The sequence below is a fragment of the Myotis daubentonii genome, chromosome 15 (assembly GCF_963259705.1).
Source record: "Myotis daubentonii chromosome 15, mMyoDau2.1, whole genome shotgun sequence".
In the NCBI taxonomy this organism is placed as follows: Eukaryota; Metazoa; Chordata; class Mammalia; order Chiroptera; family Vespertilionidae; genus Myotis; species Myotis daubentonii.
In genome coordinates, this window is record NC_081854.1 from 2293757 (window position 1) to 2311864 (window position 18108).

Consider the following 18108-nt stretch of genomic DNA (forward strand, 5'->3'; position numbering starts at 1 on the left):
CCAGCTCTTCTGACTCCAGCAGGGATGGGGGGGGGGGGGCCAGATATGGAGCCAGAAAGAGGGAAGTGACCCACCCAAGGTCACTGGAGTGGGAGGGCCCAGAGAGGGGGAGCGAGCTGGCTGCCCCCAGACGTCTCTAATGGGCGACTGTCGTCGCTGCTCTTCATCATCGCGCCCATTGCCCGTGCCAGGCACGTCGCAGGCATTAGCCGGCCCACCGGCACAGCAACTGTCGGCCCAGCACAGCCCACGCCCCTCTCCTGGCCTTGGACGGCGACTGGCTTTGCCTGGAATGACCCTCCGGCTCTCCCCTGCAGGCCTCCCTCACCTGCCCCGCAGGCCCCACCCGCGGGCCTCAGGGGTTGAGCGTCCACCTGTGAACCTGGAGGTCGCAGCTCGCTTCCCGGTCAGGGCACAGGCCCGGGTTGCAGGCTCCATCCCCAGGGTGGGGCGTGCGGGAGGCGGCCGATCCATGTTCTCTCTTATCGTTGATGCTTCTCTCTCTCTCCCTGTCCCGTCCTCTCTGAAATCAATAAAACTAATGAATGCCCCTCAGGAGGCCCTCCCTGCCCCCTCCCTTCTCCCACATTTCATCTCCATCGACCCCCGGCCACAGGCAGAATTCTAAGACACCCCCAGACCCTGTCCCCGGGGTGCACGCACGCCTTCTCCCAGTCCTTCTGTCTGATGGTCATGAGCCAGGTGACTCTGGGCCACCGAGCTGACCTTGGGTGGGCCTGGCCTAAGCAGGCGACTCCTTAAACCTGGGGAGAGAGAGAGAGACTGGAAGTGTGAGGGGGGCTTACGGGGAGGGAGAGTCCCCCGGGCTGGGTTTGAAGCGGGGCTGGGGTGGGGGGCTCAGGGGACACCACACGGCGAGAAAGGCAGGCGCCTCTGACAATGGAGCGGACACCGGATCTGGGCCGACAGCCGCGAGGGAGGAATCGGAGCTTCGCAGTTTATCCCCGAGGGGACCCCGGTCCGGCCTGCAGGGTCCTGACTCACAGGAACCGTGAGCTCATGAGGGGCGCGGCCTCCAGCTGCTGCGGCCGAGGTGCCAGGGATGGGGGCGGGGGGAACAGGTGGGGCCCGGAGAGCTCCAGGGCCCTGGCACCGCTCTGGGTGGCGCTGTGACAGTGGGCACATGTCACTGAGCACTGGCCCAGGGGTCGCCAGGCGGTGGGCCGCGGACCGCTGTGGCCCACGACGCCCGAAGGGTTGGCGACCGCTGGCTTAAGGCCCAGCCCACACCCACGGGCGGGACGACACCGAGAGGGAGCCCCAGTGCCAACCAGGGACTGTGCAGGGCAGTGGTTCCCAGCGTGGGGCACACGCCCAGGGGGTGGGGGTGGAAATGTGATTTGTAAGGAGGGCGATTTGAGAATGAGGTATCAACAGGGAATTTTGGCATTTCTTTTGGTTCTGGGGCCCTCGTAGACAGTCTATAAGGTGACTTATTTTTTTAAAATATATTTTATTGATTTTTTTACAGAGAGGAAGGGAGAAGGATAGAGAGTTAGAAACATCGATGAGAGAGAAACATCGATCAGCTGCCTCCTGCACACCCCCTACTGGGGATGTGCCCGCAACCAAGGTACATGCCCTTGACCGGCCAGGGCAGGAGTTCACTTGTTGAATAATAAGAACCATATGTCACTGTGGGGGGGAGGGCATCAGGATGTTGGAGATGCTTAGGTGGGGCGTGGCCAGAAAAAGTTGGGGACCACTGGTCTAGGGTGCACAGGAAATCTTCGTACCCTCCTCTTAATTTTGCTCTGAACCTAAAACTGCTCTAAAGTATAACATTTAGCCCTGACCTGTTTGGCTCAGTGGATAGAGCGTCGGCCTGCGGACTGAAGGGTCCCAGGTTCGATTCTGGTCAAGGGCATGTACCTGGGTTGCGGGCACATCCCCAGTGGGGGGCGTGCAGGAGGCAGCTGATCGATGTTTCTCTCTCATTGATGTTTCTAACTCTCTATCCCTCTCCCTTCCTCTCTGTAAAATATCAATAAAATATATATTTTTAAAAAGAATAACAATTTATTAATTTAAAAAAATTAAAAATGCAAATAAAGGGATTCCGCCCGGCCAGTGTGGCTCAGTGGTTGAGCACCCTCCCCTGCACCAGGAGGTCACAGTTTGATTCCCCTCAAGGGCGCCTTCCCGGGTTGTGGGCTCGATCCCCAGCAGGGGGCATGCAGGAGGCAGCCGTCAATGGTTTTCTCTCTCCCTTTCCCTTCCCCTCTCCCTAAAAACCAATAAAAACATTACAAGAGAAAAAAAGAGCCCTAGTCAGTTTGGCTCAGTGGATAGAGAGTTGGCCTGCAGACCAAAGGGTCCCGGGTGCGATACCCGTCAAGGGCACGTACCTCGGTTGCAGGCTGCTCCCCCGCCCGGGCCCTGGCCGGGGTGCGTGCAGAAGGCAATCAATCCATGTGTTTCTCTCTCTCTCCCTCTCTCTCCCACTCCCCCTAAAAACCAACGGGAAAATAGCCTCGGGTGAGGATTAACAACAACAACCAGGCTGATGGTTATCCCAGGACTGTTACTGAAAATAGCTGTGTTCCAAGCCAGGACGGGCGGGTGTTAAAATGGGCCCCTCCCTGTGGCCTCCCTCCAGCGGCGGGATTTTGATAGCGGGGTGGGGATCTAATGCCACAGCCACACAACTCGCCCCTATAACCACTCAGTGGCTTTTGGTGTGGCCACAGAGCTGTGTGACCGTCACCTCGGCTATTCCCATCAGCTCAGAAAGAAACGCCACCCCCCCCCCCTGCAACACACACACACACCCCGCACCCCCCGGCACTGCCCCCTGGCCTCCTGTGTCTGAGGGTCGCCTGGGAAGGTGAGGGCAGCTGGCTCGGTTCTCTCTGCCGTAGAACGTGCAACGCTACCCTAGGGAGCAGATGGCGCTTACAGTTATTTAGCAAAAGTCCCTGTTCTTTTGTGGTTTTTGTTTTGTTTGTTTATTGATTTCAGAGAGGAAGGGAGAAGGAGAGAGAGAAAGATCAATGATGAGAGAATCATGGATCAGCTGCCTCCTGCACGCCCCACACTGGGAATGGAGCCTGCAACCTGGGCCTGTGCCCTGACCTGGAATCGAACCCGAGACCTCCTGGTTCATAGGTTGACGCTCAACCACGGAGCCACGCCGGCTACCTTCCTTTCCTTTTTTAAAAATATATTTTTTTATTGATTTTACGGAGAGGAAGGGAGAGGGGTGGAGAGTTAGAAATGTTGATCCTCCTGCCTGCTCCCCGAATGAGGGGTCGAGCCCACAACCGAGATACATGCCCTTGACCGGAATGGAACCCAGGACCCTTCAGCCTGCGGGCAAAGCGCTCTACCCACTGAGCCACACCGGTCAGGGCACGAAGGTTCCTTTTTATTTGACCCCCACCTATGACTGGCCTCTTCCCCTGCGGCCTCTGTCCCTTCAGGACTTCCCAGGGCCGCCTCCGGCCCCCCCTTGTCACCCCTGTTAGAGCAGGGGGCGCCCTGCCTAAGGATCGCCTGCTCCGCGTCCCTGCCCCTTCCCGTATCCCCCATCCCTCCCTGGGCAGCGGCCGGCTCTCCCCCCAGCTCAGGCCCCAGGAACGGTGTGTTGAGTTGGAACGGAAACCAGAGCTGTCAGCAACCTGGACATGTGTCAGTCCTGGCTCATGGCCTGCACACACCTGCACATATGTGCACACGCCTACACACACCTGCACACATCTGCACACACATGGACACGTCTGCATGCATCTGCACACACCTGGACACACCTGCACACACCTGCACACATCTGGGGGTGTGAAGCGGGGAGTCCACCCCTTGGGGTTTAGGTCCCAACCCTGCCGGCGCCCCACGTGAGGATTGAATCTCCACGGGTGTCCCTTTCCTCGGCTATAAAACGGGGCTAAGAATAGGGCTGCTGCGGGATTAGCGCGGGCGGGAACACGGAGTCAGGGAACACGCACCGTCATTACCCTTAATCGCGCGGGATTTAGAGGCCATTAGCTCGCCCTCACTGGGCCGCCCATCCGGCTCACTGTTGCGCACACCTTTCCCGAGGACGGGGGCGGGGGGAGGTGTCCTGTGCCCGCTGGGAGGCCCTCCGGTGGCCAGGGTGTCGGGGGAGACGGGCGGGGAGGCAGGAGCCAGCTCAGCATGGGCGCCAGGCCAGGCCAGGGGAGCACGGACTCCGTCCCGGGAGGCTGCAGAGAAGGTGAGGGACAAGCATCTGTCAGAAAGAGGCCTCCGGCCCGGCCGGTGTGGCTCAGTGGCTGAGCGCTGACCTAGGAACCAGGAGGTCACAGTTGGATTCCCGGTCAGGGCACGTGCCCAGGTTGTGGGCTCCATCCCCAGTGTGGGGCATGCAGGAGGCAGCCGATCAATGTTTCGCTCTCATCATGGATGTTTCTCTCTCTCCCTCTCCCTTCCTCTCTCTCTCAAAGTCAATAAAAAATCTTTAAAAGAAAAAGAAAAGCACAAAACCACCGAAGCCAGTGGTTCTCAGCCTTCTGGCCCTTTAAATACAGTTCCCCATGTTGTGACCCAACCATAACATTATTTTCGTTGCTCCTTCATCACTGTCATGTTGCTGCTGTGATGAATCATCATGTAAATATCTGAGATGCAGGATGGTCTTAGGCGACCCCTTTGAAAGGGTCGTTCGACCGCCAAAGGGGTCGCGACCCACGGGTTGAGAACCGCTGATCTAAACAAAGGACAACTCCTGGTGCTACCCAGGCTGCAAAGGGCCACTGGGTCAGGGGGACAGTGGAAACGAGGCAGGGCCCTGTATCCTTCCTCCTGGACGGGGACTTGTGTGTCAGTGACTCAAATTTCCTGCCCGGCCTGTGTGGCTTAGTGGTTGAGCGCCGACCTATGAACCAGGAGGTCATGGTTCGATTCCCAGCAGGTTGCGGCTCCATCCCCAGTGGGGAGCATGCAGGAGGCAGCCGATCCATGATTCTCTCTCATCATTGATGTTTCTATTTCTCTCTCTCCCTCTCCCTTCCTCTCTGAGATCAATAAAATATCTTTTTAAAAACCCACCGGTTCCCCCCGGTGCTGCGATCGCAGCTTTGGGGGCAGCCTGTCAGCGTTCTGGGGTGTGCGGACAGGGAATCCGCGGGGACGGAGCTCCTCTGCGCGTCCGAAACACGGTGTCCGCATGTAATTAATACACGGTCCCTGCGGGCGGTGGCTGACCTTCCCTTTTTCGTGCTAAGTTGTTAAAATCCCCGGTCTATTTTGTGCTCACGTCTCAATTAGGGCGGGCCACGTGGCCAGCGCCGGAGAGCCGGCCTGGGAGCGGCTTCCCTCTCAGACGCCCGCGCCTCTCTCTTTCTTCCCATCCTCGGAGGGACGGAGGGACAGAGGGACTCAAGCAGGAAAAATAAGAGGTCCAGGCCAGAGGGAGCCCCGCAGAGAGCTGGGGGCGGGGAACGGGAGGCCGCATTCCCTCCTCCGGCCAGGAATTCCTGGGGGGCCAACGCCCCCGGGGGCAGCATCCACTTAGCACAGCGGTTCTCAACCTGTGGGTCGCGACCCCTTTGGGGTTCGAACGACCCTTTCACAGGGGTCGCCTAAGACCATCGGAAAACACATCTATAATTCCATATTGTTTTTGTGATGAATCACTGTGCTTTCATTATGTTCAATTTGTAACCATGAAAATACATCCCGCATATCAGATATTTACATGATGATTCATAACAGTAGCAACATGACAGTGATGAAGCAGCAACGAAAATAATTGTATGGCTGGGGGTCCCCACAACATGAGGAACTGTATGAAAGGGTCGCGGCCTTAGGAAGGTTGAACACCACTGACTTAGCACAAGTCCACAGGAGCCGAACAGCCGGCTGGAAAGAGCAGGATGTTGGAGAAAAAGAAAATGACCGTCCCAACAAGTACGAATCCACGAAGAACAGCGCGTCCACACGCCGGGATATCCGACGTCTTTGCGTGGAGGGAACTCGGACTCCATGTCACAGTGGAAGACACGGGGTTGAGCGAATGAGGACGAAGGCAGCCGATCAATGTTTCTCTCTCATCATGGATGTTTCTCTCTCTCTCTCCCTCTCCCTCTCCCTCCCTTCACAGACGTGATCCTGCTTATACATTGAACGACACGCACGGCGATGCTCCATAGGGGTTAGGGGCTTATGTGTAGGTAGCAAAGGCATTTTTTATTTTTATTTTTGTAAATATCAATATGTATAAAAGCCAAGCGACGGGTCGCTATGACATGCACTGCAGACGGCCAACCTCCTTCGGCCCCTCCCCCTGGACAGCCCCGCCCCTGATCAGCCCCCCCAACCTCGATCGGGGCCAGGGCCGGCTGGACCCTACCTGTGCACAAATTCATGCACTGGGTCTCTAGAATATATATTTTTTTCTTTAATTCTTTATTCTTGAAAGTATGGCATAGGTCTCCTTTTTCCCCATGGACCTCTCCCTGACACTCCCACGCCCCAGCACATGCCCTCACCCCCTAGTGCAGTGATGGCGAACCTATGACACGCGTGTCAGAGATGACACACGAACTCATTTTTTGGGTTGATTTTTCTTTGTTCAATGGCATTTAAATATATAAAATAAATATCAGAAATATACATCTTTGTTTTACTATGGTTGCAAAGATCAAAAAATTTCTATATGTGACACGGCACCAGAGTTAAGTTAGGGTTTTTCAAAATGCTGACACACCAAGCTCAAAAGGTTCACCATCACTGGCCTAGTGTCTGTGTCCATTGGTTATGCTCAAATGCATGCACACAAGTCCTTTGGTTGATCTCTTACCCCCCCCCACCCTATTAAACAAATATATATGTATATATATATTTTTTTCTTTTTTTAAACTATATTTTATTGATTTTTTAAAGTGAGAAAGGGAGAGAGAGAGTTGGAAACATCGATGAGAGAGAAACATCGATCAGCTGCCTCCTGCACACCTCCTACTGGGGATGTGCCCGCAACCCAGGTACATGCCCTTGACCGGAATCGACCTGGGACCTTTCAGTCCGCAGGCCGACGCTCTATCCACTGAGCCACACCGGTTTCGGCTATATGTATTATTTTTAGCAAAGGTGAAAATTTATGGAAGAACAAGTAAGGGGATGGGGAAAGAGTCCCTAAAATATATTTTTATTGATTTTAGAGAGAAAGGGAGAGGGAGAGAGAACTAGAAACATCAATGATGAGAATCATTGATCGGCTGCCTCCTGCACACCCCCTACTGGGTATGGACCCCGCAACCCGGAATCGAACATGTGCCCTTGTCTGGAATCGAACCCAAGGACCCCTCAGTCCGCAGGCCGACGCTCTATCCACTGAGCCAAACCAGCCAGGGCCAAATAATTGTGCCTTTTGCTACTGGAAGGTCTTGCCTTCAACTGGGAGGGGGAAAAAATTGCACCAACTTGTGAAGCGCAATAAAGCGAGGTATGTCTTCCATTGTGAGGTTTTCCTTCTTTATTTCTATTGTTGGCATTAAAAATGCGCCTGTTTCTTTAACAAGCGTGCTCTGGGTAGGGGCTGCCCCGAGGCCCGCAGGGAGCGCTCACTTGGCCAGCGAGTGGGACAGGCGGCAGGGGTCACAGGAGGCACGGGGCAGAGGCGAGGCGGGAGGCAGGCGGCCAGCTGTAGTGAGGGGTGTGTCCACGCTGGGCCGGGACTGCAGCCTCCCCCTGTCTCCCCCGCCCCTCCAGGTCACTCCGGGTGACCCCGCAAGTGGCAGCGGCGTTGCTAAATGGGGACGTGCAAAGCTCCCGGGATCAGCGGGAGCCTGCGCGTGGGTGTGCGCTGGGCGCGCTGGGCAGGCCCAGGTGCGGGCCTGCAGCCTGACCTCCGAGCTCTGCAGCCCCCGCACCCGGGGGGCCCAAGCCCCCAGGGAGGAACTCAGCCCCCGGAGGGCAGGCACTGGGTCTGCCTCACAGCTGCCCGGGCAGGGGGCAGGGGGCAGGGGGCAGGGAGCAGACCCGGACCCCAGAGCCTCCTAGGATCCCGGCTCTGCCTCCGTTGCAGGCTGCTGCCCGGTATCTCAGTGTCCCCACCCCTAACGTGGGAACCTTCATTCTACCGGTTGCAGGGAGGACCCATTCTAGGAGGTCCTGAATGAATTTAAAAAAAAAAAAAATATATATATATATATAGCCTGGGCATGCAATCCACATCATCACATTATTTCACTGTTTATTTTTAGAGGGAGTAAAAGGGAGGAAACAAGAGTGGGGGAGAGAGAAACATCAATGATGAGAATCATCCATCAGCTGCCTCCTGCACGCCCCCCCCCCCCCCACCACCACCACCACTGGGGATCCGGCCCCCAATCCGGGCATGTGTCCTGACCGGGAATCAAACCGTGACCCCTAGTTCAGAGGTTGATGCTCAACCACTGAGTCACAGCAATCACTTTGAGCTTTTTAAAAATATATGTATTTGCCGAAAGCGGTTTGGCTCAGTGGATAGAGCTTTGGCCTGCGGACTGAAGGGTCCCAGGTTCGATTCCGGTCAGGGGCATGTACCTGGGTTGCGGGCACATCCCCAGTGGGGAGTGTGCAGGAGGCAGCTGATCGGTGTTTCTCTCTCATCGATGTTTCTAACTATCTCTTTCCCTTCCTCTCTGTAAAAAATCAATAAAATATCTTTAAAATATATATATTTGTTATTGATTTCAGAGAGGAAGGGAGAGGGAGATAGAAACATCGATGATGACAGAGAATCATGGATCGGCTGCCTCCTGCACGCCCCCTACTAGGGATCGAGCCTGCAACCCTGGTATGTGCCCTTGGCCGGAATCGAACCCGGAACTCTTTAGTCCACAGGCCAGCGATCTATCCACTGAGCTACCCAGCCAGGACCCGCTGGAGCATTTTAAAGCAAACATCAGGCAGCGTGTCCTTTCAGCCCCCAATTTTGCCACAGGCTGTCGTTGACTTTAAAATACTTCATCCCACCCCACCCCCACCCCCACCCCAGAAACCAGATAGGGCGAGGATGGCGCAAAGTCTCGCTGGCGAAGTCTGGTTACGGCCCGAGGGTGTTCACTGCGGCCCTTTTGACTTTTCTGTATGTTGGCAGCTTTGCACAGTCAAACCTCCCAAAGGTCAAAGAGCAAAGGAACTTCTCCCTCTCACCGCCCCCCTCCCCCAGGGGCAACACCGCGCTGGTTTCCGGGGATCCTTCCAGAGCGTGGGCGAGGCTGTTGCTGTCTTTATTAATAGCAGCTGTAGTAGCGTGAAAACCGATGCCTGCGGGCGACAGCGCCGTGAGTCAGCCTGGCCCCCGGCCCGGCCCGCTGACACCTCTGCCCCTCTGGCCTGCGGAAGGCCATCTGTGTCTCGGAACCTCAGTTTCCTGCTCCGCAAACTGGGGATAAATCTCCACTTTTATCGGGTGGCCGGGAGGATCCCTGTAAAGCAACGCCCCCCACCGCACCCCTAAGCCAGGCTCAGAGCAGGTGCTGAGGGTGTGGGAGAAGGCCTTTCCCCACCCATCTTTGGGCTGCGGGCTCCTGGGTCTGAGGGAGGAGGAGCTGGGGCCTGGACTCCTGGGTCTGAGGGAGGAGGGGCCAGGGGCCTGGACTCCTGGGTCTGAGGGAGGAGGGGCTGGGGCCTGGACTCCTGGGTCTGAGGGAGGAGGGCTGGGGGCCTGGACTCCTGGGTCTGAGGGAGGAGGCTGGGGGCCTGGACTCCTGGGTCTGAAGGAGGAGGCTGGGGGCCTGGACTCCTGGGTCTGAGGGAGGAGGGGCTGGGGGCCTGGACTCCTGGGTCTGAGGGAGGAGGCTGGGGGCCTGGACTCCTGGGTCTGAGGGAGGAGGCTGGGGGCCTGGACTCCTGGGTCTGAGGGAGGAGGGGCTGGGGGCCTGGGCTCCTGGGTCTGAGGGAGGAGGCTGGGGGCCTGGACTCCTGGGTCTGAGGGAGGAGGCTGGGGGCCTGGACTCCTGGGTCTGAGGGAGGAGGGCCTGGGGGCCTGGACTCCTGGGTCTGAGGGAGGAGGGGCTGGGGGCCTGGGCTCCTGGGTCTGAGGGAGGAGGGGCTGGGGGCCTGGGCTCCTGGGTCTGAGGGAGGAGGGCTGGGGCCTGGACTCCTGGGTCAGAGGGAGGAGGCTGGAAGCTGGGCCTTGGGAATGCTCTCCCTGGCTCCGGAGCCAGCACTGCCAGGCACAGAGGAACCCGCATGCACAGAGCTCTATGCTATGCGCCCCGGGTTATGCCTGGGGGGGTTTGTCTCCCCTGTTCCCGCAGCCTCGGGCCTGGCCTCCGGGGGTTCACAATGTGTTTTGTCCCCTCTGTCCTGGGACTAGAGCCCAGACTCCAGGCTGGTCTAAGTTTGGAAGGGGGAGGGAGGGGGGCCGCAGGTCAGAGGGGGTGAGGGAGGGGTGTGAGGGGGGACGGGATGTCTCCGGGCTGTCACACACACCCCTGTCCCAGGCCCAGGAAAAGGGAGGGACAAAAGACTCAGAGGGAGAGAGAGTCAGGAACAAAGACAGGAGGAGGGAGACGAGACTCCCAGGAGAGGCGGCCCGGGGAAGCCGGCGTGAGGGGAAACCAGAGAAACAGAGAGAGGGAGGGCCGAGCAGAGTGGGGGCCGTCCTGTCGCAGACGGTGGCGACAGCAGTGGAGACAGCGCGGGGACGAGAGAGAGGGGCCAGGGACCAGCAGAGACAGGACAGGGAGTCCTACCCCAGAGACCCGAGACCTGGGACCAGGGCCGGACAGAGACAGGAGGGTGGTGTGGAGGTGAGGGAGGGGAAGAAGAGGTGAGAAGGAGTGAAAGACGTCAACAGAGCAGGACCCACAGACACCCGGAGGCTAAAAGAGGGGAGAGGGGCGAGGTAGAGAGCGAGCGTCAGAGGAATCTGTGGGCTCAGGCGCAGAGGGAGACCGGGCCGAGCCTTTCAGACGAGCTCCCAGACCACGCAGTGGGTTGAGTGGGCCGGTCGCCTTTCGAGGAACCTAGACAAGGGGCAGCCCAAGGGCCTGATGACACCAGGCAACCCCAAGATGGAGCTCAGGGACCCCGAGAACCAGGAGGATGGGGACCCAGAGGTGAGAGATGGAAATAAGGGAAGAAGAGAGAGAGACAGAGAGACAAAGAGGTAGATGCAGAGAGAAACAGAGTCAGAGAGAACAGGGACACGGGGCCGGGGCGGCCGCAGAGGGACGGAGAAGGAAACAGAAGAGCCTGGGAAACAGAGAAACATCAGAGACTCAGAATAATACAAACCCAAGGACACACAGCAAGACCGAGGCCCCAGAGGAAGGCGCTCAGGAGCCAAGAATGGGGAGCACAGGGAGAGAGGAGGATGGAGAGAGAGGAGGATGGAGAGAGAGAGAGATGGTGGAGTGGAAGGGGGGGCATGTTGTGAGGGTGCAGACGCAGCCCCAGTCGAAGCTGGGGGCTTCTTGGGGCTCCCACAGATGGCCGTGGGTGGGGTCTCTGAGACAATCACCCTTAACCTTGCCAGGACACAAAAACAGGTGGCCCGATGCCTGGTGAGTCACCCTGACTCATCCTCCTTTCTGGGGCCAGTGACCCCATCCCCTGACCCCCCACATCAGCCCCGGGGCTGGGCGCCAACCTCCTCTCGCGCTCTCAGTGGGTCCCAGGCTCACCCCTCCCCGCTGTGTCCCTTGCCGGCAGGAGGACACAGCCACGGCCCTCCAGCGGCTCGTGGAGCTGACAGCCACCAGGGTGACCCCAGTGAGGAATCTGCGGGCCCAGTATCGCCTCATCCGAAAGCTTGGCTCGGGCTCCTATGGCAAAGTGCTCCTCGCCCGGCCCCGCCAAGGGGGTGAGTTCGGCCACCGGAAGGCAGACTTGGGGGCTCCCTATGGGAGGGTTCTCAGAAGCCCCCGAGACAGGGGACATCCCGGGGAGAGCAGGTGGGGACCCTTCTCGATCAGGGCTCCCCAGATGTTAAGAACTCTGTGATCTTCTGAGGAACAGAGCCCACCCAGAGAGGGTAAGGAACCTGCCGGAGACCACACAGCCAGGTGGGCGCGCCCTGAGTCCCCTTCTGCCCCTCCTCCCCGGCAGGTCCGGCTGTGGCTCTGAAGCTCCTGCGCCGGGACTCGGTCCCGAGATCCACCTTCCTGAGGGAGTTCTGCGTGGGCCGCTGCGTCTCCTCACACCCGGGCTTGCTCCAGACCCTGGAGGGACCCCTGCAGACCCCCCGGCACTTCGCCTTCACCCAGGAGTACGCGCCCTACGGGGATCTCAGCGGGCTGCTGCAGGAGCGGGTGAGGCAGGCAGGGGACAAAGGCTGGGACTGCTCATCTCAGGCGCCACTTTGCCCCAAAGCCCACTGCTATGTCCAACCCTGAGTCCCAAATCAGTGCCCACCTTAGCTCCCCCCAAAGCCCCAAACGACCTCCTGATTCCTAACTCTCAATGCAATTTCATGTCGGACCCCAACCCTCATTCATCCAAACACAAGCTTGGAGGGGAGGGAGGTGGGGTTGGGACGGAGGGCGGATTAGGTCTGATGAAGGCGGTGGGGATGGAGACAGAGCTGGGATTCCAGTGAGCTCTGAGATCGGGAGTGTGGGCAAGCGTGGAGCGGGTGGGCTGAGTTTAGAGTTGTTTATAGTTGGTAATGGGTGTGGAGAAGAGCATGAATGGGGTTGGAGAGTGAGGCAGATATGCATATAGATTGAGTCCGAGATGAGCTGTAGCGAGGTTTCCTCTACAAAGATAGAATCCATGAGATTCTATGGGGACTTGAGCATGATGGTTAAGGTGGGACCATCTTTTTGGGAATTGGCTTTAGATTTGAGATAGGGTTGGAATAAACTGAAGGAGGGAGGGAAGGAAGGAAAGAAGAAAGGATGGGTGATAGGAAGGATGGATAAATGGATGGATGGATGGATGGATGGATGGATGGATGGATGGAAAGAAGGAAGGCAGGAAGGATGGGTAATTGATTAGTAGAAGAAAGGAAGGCAAGAAGAAAACGTGGAAGGAAGGAAGGAAGGAAGGAAGGAAGGTGGATGGGAGGAGAGGAAGGGTGGAAGGAAGGGTGGAAGGAAGGGAAGAAGGAAGGGTGAATGGAAGGAAGAAAGATGGAAGAATGGATAGAAGTACGGAAGGGTAGGTGGAAGGAAGGATGGAAAGATGGATGGATGGAAGGAAGGAAGGAAGGAAGGAAGGAAGGGAGGAAGGAAGGGAGGGAGGGAGGGAGGGAGGGAGGGAGATAGGAAGAATGGATAATAGATGAATGAATGATGGAAGGAAGGAAGGAAGGATGGATTGAAAGAAGGAGTAGGAAAGGAAGGAAGGGTAGAGGATAGATGAATGGATGGATGGATGGAAGGATGAATGAAAAGAAGGGAGGCCGGAAGGATGGGTAATGGATGAGTAGAAAAAAGGAAAAAGAAAATGTGGATGGAAGGATGAATAGATGGATGGATGGAAGAAAGGGTGGATGGGAAGAAAGGAAGGGTGAATGGAAGGGTAGGTGGAAAAAAGGGTGGATGGATGGATGGAAGGGTGGAAAGATAGATGGAAGGAAGAAAGATGGAAGAATGGATAGAAGGATGGAAGAGTAGGTGGAAGGAAGGATGGAAGGAAGGAAGGAAGGAAGGAAGGAAGGAAGGAAGGAAGGAAGGAAGGAAGGAAGGAAGGAAGGGTGGATGAATGGATAGATGGAAGGAAGGAAGGGTGGAAGGACTGAAAGAAGGAATTGTATATGGAAGGACGGGAGAAAGAAAGGCAAGAAGGAAGGGTGGGTAGAAGGCAGGAGAGGTACATGAAAAAAAGAAGAGATGGATTTTGGATATTAAATAACTGAATAAATTATTGGATTGCTAACTGTCTGGTGGGATGGACGTTGAATGAAAACACCGTAGAATAGACTGTTGGGTGGAAAACTGGTTTGACAGATGGGTTGCTGGCCAGCTGCCTGGCTAGCTGGGTGGATAGATCTATCAATCGATTGAGGAAGGGCACTGTGGACGTCTGGAGCAAGGTCTGAGTTGGAGATGGGACCTAAATCAGTATGGGACTAAGGACAGAATTGAGTGTGGGGCTTGTGTCCTCACTGGAGATCTGAGTAGTCCGTTCAGAGGAGGTGAGTAAGAAATGGAAGGGATGGTTTCGGGTGTTAGGGTTAGGGGCACGTTTGGTGGAAGCTAAAAGAGCTCCCGGTTCAATGTGGGGTTTGGTCTATGGCCGCACAGAAGCGGGTGCTCGCTGGGGTTGAAGATGATCTGGAGAAGGTGTTGGGGGGAGGTTATGGGGACACCAGAGGTAGCCACTGGTCTGGGGTTCTGGATTCTTGAACCCCAAGGAGCCAAATACAGAAGGAACCAGCCCTAGCCAGTTTGGCTCAGTGGACAGACCAGTGATGGCGAACCTTTTGAGCTCGGCGTGCCAGCATTTTGAAAAACCCTAACTTAACTCTGGTGCCGTGTCACATATAGAAATTTTTTGAAATTTGTAACCATAGTAAAACAAAGATGTATATTTTTGATATTTATTTTATACTAGTTGCCTGGTGCACAGATTCGTGCTCATTGAAAGGAAAATAATTAGAAGAAATATTTTAATATTGCTATTTGCCCTTTCTCTGTAATGGGAGTGTCAGAGCTGCCACTGGTCACCATCTGTGCAGTGATCAGCAGAGCATTCGGGTCCCCACTGGCACCCTCATTGGCCTGATGCTGCCCGCTCACCTGCTCTACCATCCCACCGTGGTCCTGCTCTCATTGGGGGCCCATTGGGCCTGGCAGGGCCTCCACTGCTGCCCACTGTCAGCACTGCATTGCCAATATCTGCCATGTTCTGTGCCACCCCCGATGATCAGTGCACATCATGGCAAACAGTTGAACTCCTGGTCAAACTCCCAGTCAAGGGGGAAATTTGCATATTATTTTTATTATATAGGATATTTAAATGCCATTGAACAAAGAAAAATCAACCAAAAAAATGAGTTCGCGTGTCACCTCTGACACGCGTGTCATAGGTTCGCCATCCCTGGGCTAGAGCGTCGGCCTGCAGACGGAAGGGCCCTGCGTTTGATTCTGGTCAAGGGCACGGACCTCGGATGCAGGCTCCTCCCCAGCCCGGGCCCTGGTCTGGACTCCTGCAGGAGGCCACCAATCGATGTGTTTCTCCCACATCGATGTTTCTCTCTGTCTTTCCCTTTCTCTCCCGCTCTCTCTAAAAATCAATAGAAAAATATCCTCGGGTGAGGATTAAAAAGAAAAATGAAGGCACTAAGGCCCCTGACCTTCACCCTCTCCCCTTGACCCCAGGGCCTCCCCGAGCTGCTGGTGAAGCGGGTGCTGGCCCAGCTGGCCGGGGCGCTGGACTTCCTCCACAGCCGGGGGCTGGTGCACGCCGACGTGAAGCCGGACAACGTGCTGGTCTTCGACGCCGCCTGCAGCCGCGTGGCCCTCGGGGACCTGGGCCTGACCCGGCCGGAGGGCAGTCCGACCCCGGCGCCCCCCGGGCCGCTGCCCTCCGCCCCGCCCGAGCTCTGCCTCCTGCTGCCCCCCGACACCCTGCCCCTGCGGCCATCCCTGGACTCCTGGGGCCTGGGGGTGCTCCTCTTCTGCGCCGCCACGGCCTGCTTCCCCTGGGACGTGGCGCTGGCCCCGGACCCCCAGTTCGAGGCCTTCGCCGGCTGGCTGACCACCCGGCCCCAGCCGCCTCGACCGCCCCGCCCCTGGGACCGGTTTGCGCCCCCGGCTCTGGCTCTGCTCCAGGGCCTGCTGGACCTGGACCCCGAGACCAGGAGCCCCCCACTGGCGGTCCTGAACTTCCTGGGGGACGACTGGGGGCTGGAGGGGGACAGTGGGGGACCTGGGGGCTCGGGGAGCATCTCTGGGGAGGATGGGGAGGAGGAAGAGGAGGGATCCAGCTTGGAGGAGTGGACAGAGGAGGAGGAGGAGGGGGACCCAGGCGGCGTGAGGGTGGGGACAGATGGGGGAACTCCCGGACCAGGTGACTGAGCAGGTGGCCGGGCCCGAGCCAGAGGCCCCTCCCGCAGCCTCCACGGCCACCTGGACGGAGAGACAGCTGCTCCCGGAGGACAGACGCAGCCCATCGGGTCTCTCCCTTCCGGAGGCCGGATGTGGCCGCACTACCCCCTCCCCCGCCCCCCACATGAGGACCCAGGAGCCCAGGCCCCCAGCCTCCTCCCTCAGACCCAGGAGTCCAGGCCCCCAGCCCCTCCTCCCTCAGACCCAGGAGCCCAGGCCCCAGCCCCTCCTCCCTCAGACCCAGGAGCCCAGGCCCCCAGCCTCCTCCCTCAGACCCAGGGGTCCAGGCCCCCAGCGCCTCCTCCCTCCAGCTCCCTCCCCTCCTCTTCCTTCTGCCCTGATGGCGTCTCCATGGAGGAAGGCGCTGTTCCCCCTGTGGATCCCTCTCCGCACTGTGGGCCTCCCCGGATGTGGGGACCTGGACTTCCTGTGCGGGCGCTCCTCTCTTCTAAGACCTCGCACGGCTCCCACCGACCCCGGCACCAAACCTGGGCTTTCAGGACCCGACGCCTCGGGGAACCGCAGCCTGCGCCGCCTCTCCGTGTCCCTGGGCTCCTGACACTGAGGGAGCCACGCAGGCCCTGAGGACCTGTATCTGTGCACGCACGCACGTGCACGCACCACGCACACACGTGCACGCAGGCGCACGCACCACGCACACACGTGCACGCAGGCGCACGCACCACGCACACACGTGCACGCAGGCGCAGGCGCGCACAGGGCTTCCCGTGTCCTCCCTGGGAGCCGCCCAGATGCCCCGCCTGCGCCCTCTTGGCCCCACGGACTGGATCGGACCGGGTGGTCGTGGCTCCCTGGTCCCCGGCTCCCTCTCAGGGCCTCCGGCGGGGACTCCATCCCTGTGTCTACATCCTTCCAGCTCCCGCGCCCACCTTCCACCGCCCTGAGCGGCTCGGGTGCAGCGCGCGGTGGGGGCGCCCCGGCTCAGGGCCCCCTGGTGGGGCGGGTCTGCAGCGACCAGTGCTGCCTCCGCGGGGGCCACGTCCCCGGGGCCGCCGGGCCAGGCAGGGGGGCTGTGCTTCCTCCGGGGACTCTGTGCTGCCTGAGGTCAGCCCGGCCGGTGTGGCTCGGTGGTTGAGCGTTGACCTAGGAACCAGGAGGTCAGGGTTCGATTCCGGTCAAGGGCACAGGCCCTGGTTGCGGGCTCCATCCCCAGTGTGGGGCGTGCAGGAGGCAGCCGATCCATGATGCTCTCTCATCACTGATGCTTCTCTCTCTCCCTCTCCCTTCTTCTCTGAAATCAATAAAAAATAGATTTAAAAAAAAAGAGTGGGTTCGCCCTGGCTGGTCTGGCTCAGTGGATAGAGCGTCGGCCTGGAGACTGAGGGGTCCCGGGTTCCATTCCAGCCAAGGGCACAGGCCTGGGTTGCGGGCTCGCATCCCTAGTAGGGGGCGTGCAGGAGGCAGCCGATCCATGATTCTCTCTCATCATGGATGTTTCTCTCTCTCCCTCTCCTTTCCTCTCTAAAATCAATAAAATACATTTTAAAAAAATAAAAATAAATAAAATGTAAATCAGGCCCCGATTCGGGCATCATCTTGATGCGCCAAGGTTGCAGGTTCCAGCCCTGGTGAAGGTACATACAAGAAGCAACCAATAAATGCATAAGTGGAGCGACAAATCAATGTTTCTAAAAAAAAAAAAAAAGAGTGGGTTCACTCTGCACAGCAACGTGGTGTCCTGGTTTGACCCCTGGGGCAGAAGGGGGTTGTTGGGGGAAACATGGGGCGCCGTGCACCGTGGGCCATTGACCAGGAGACGCTGAGCTGGGGGGGACCCAGGAGCACTCAGCACCATCTTTGCAACTGTCCCCAAAATCTAACGTTATTCCGGAACAAAAGTTTATTCTGAAAGCACTGCATTCGCATCTGTCCCCTGGCCGGCGACCTGAGGGCTGGGTGCCTGGCCCAGGCATCCGGCTTCCTCGCTGAGTGAGACCCGGGTCCCTGCGGGCTTCTCCCCAGGGCGACGCCCTCCCCTCCGGCCCCTCTTCCCAGTTGTCCACCACCTGCTGCCCCTCGGTCCCAAGTCTGAGCTCATCCCTCACCGCATCGGTCTGGAATCCGTTGTCTCATCCTCTCCCACAGGACCCCAGTGTCTTGT

At 58.0% G+C, this 18108-nt stretch overlaps 2 protein-coding genes across 3 annotated transcripts in view; both read left to right on the plus strand.

Annotated features, from left to right (window-relative positions):
• The window catches only part of ISOC2 (isochorismatase domain containing 2), a 166740-nt gene that overhangs the window by 90075 nt on the left and 58557 nt on the right, over nt 1-18108 (plus strand). The gene's annotated exons all lie outside the window — the stretch shown is intronic.
• On the plus strand, nt 10750-17221 carry SBK3 (SH3 domain binding kinase family member 3). Of its 2 annotated transcripts, none has more exons than XM_059665699.1 (4): nt 10750-11048; nt 11644-11794; nt 12040-12242; nt 15258-17221. In XM_059665699.1, the coding sequence occupies exons 1-4, from the start codon at nt 10983-10985 to the stop codon at nt 15954-15956; spliced, it is 1119 nt and encodes a 372-aa protein (XP_059521682.1). In that variant the 5' UTR covers nt 10750-10982; the 3' UTR covers nt 15957-17221. The 2 variants fall into 2 exon arrangements, with proteins under 2 accessions (XP_059521682.1, XP_059521681.1); XM_059665698.1 differs by lacking the exon at nt 10750-11048 and adding an exon at nt 11119-11495.

Bases quoted from the DNA above. Each gene is read 5' to 3' on its own strand.
- SBK3 (XM_059665698.1), top strand. From the start codon at position 11,322: ATGGAGAGAGAGAGAGATGGTGGAGTGGAAGGGGGGGCATGTTGTGAG. The intron at 11,496-11,643 runs GTGAGTCACCCT...CCTTGCCGGCAG, and splicing joins AACAGGTGGCCCGATGCCTG to GAGGACACAGCCACGGCCCT. The intron at 12,243-15,257 runs GTGAGGCAGGCA...CCTTGACCCCAG, and splicing joins GCGGGCTGCTGCAGGAGCGG to GGCCTCCCCGAGCTGCTGGT.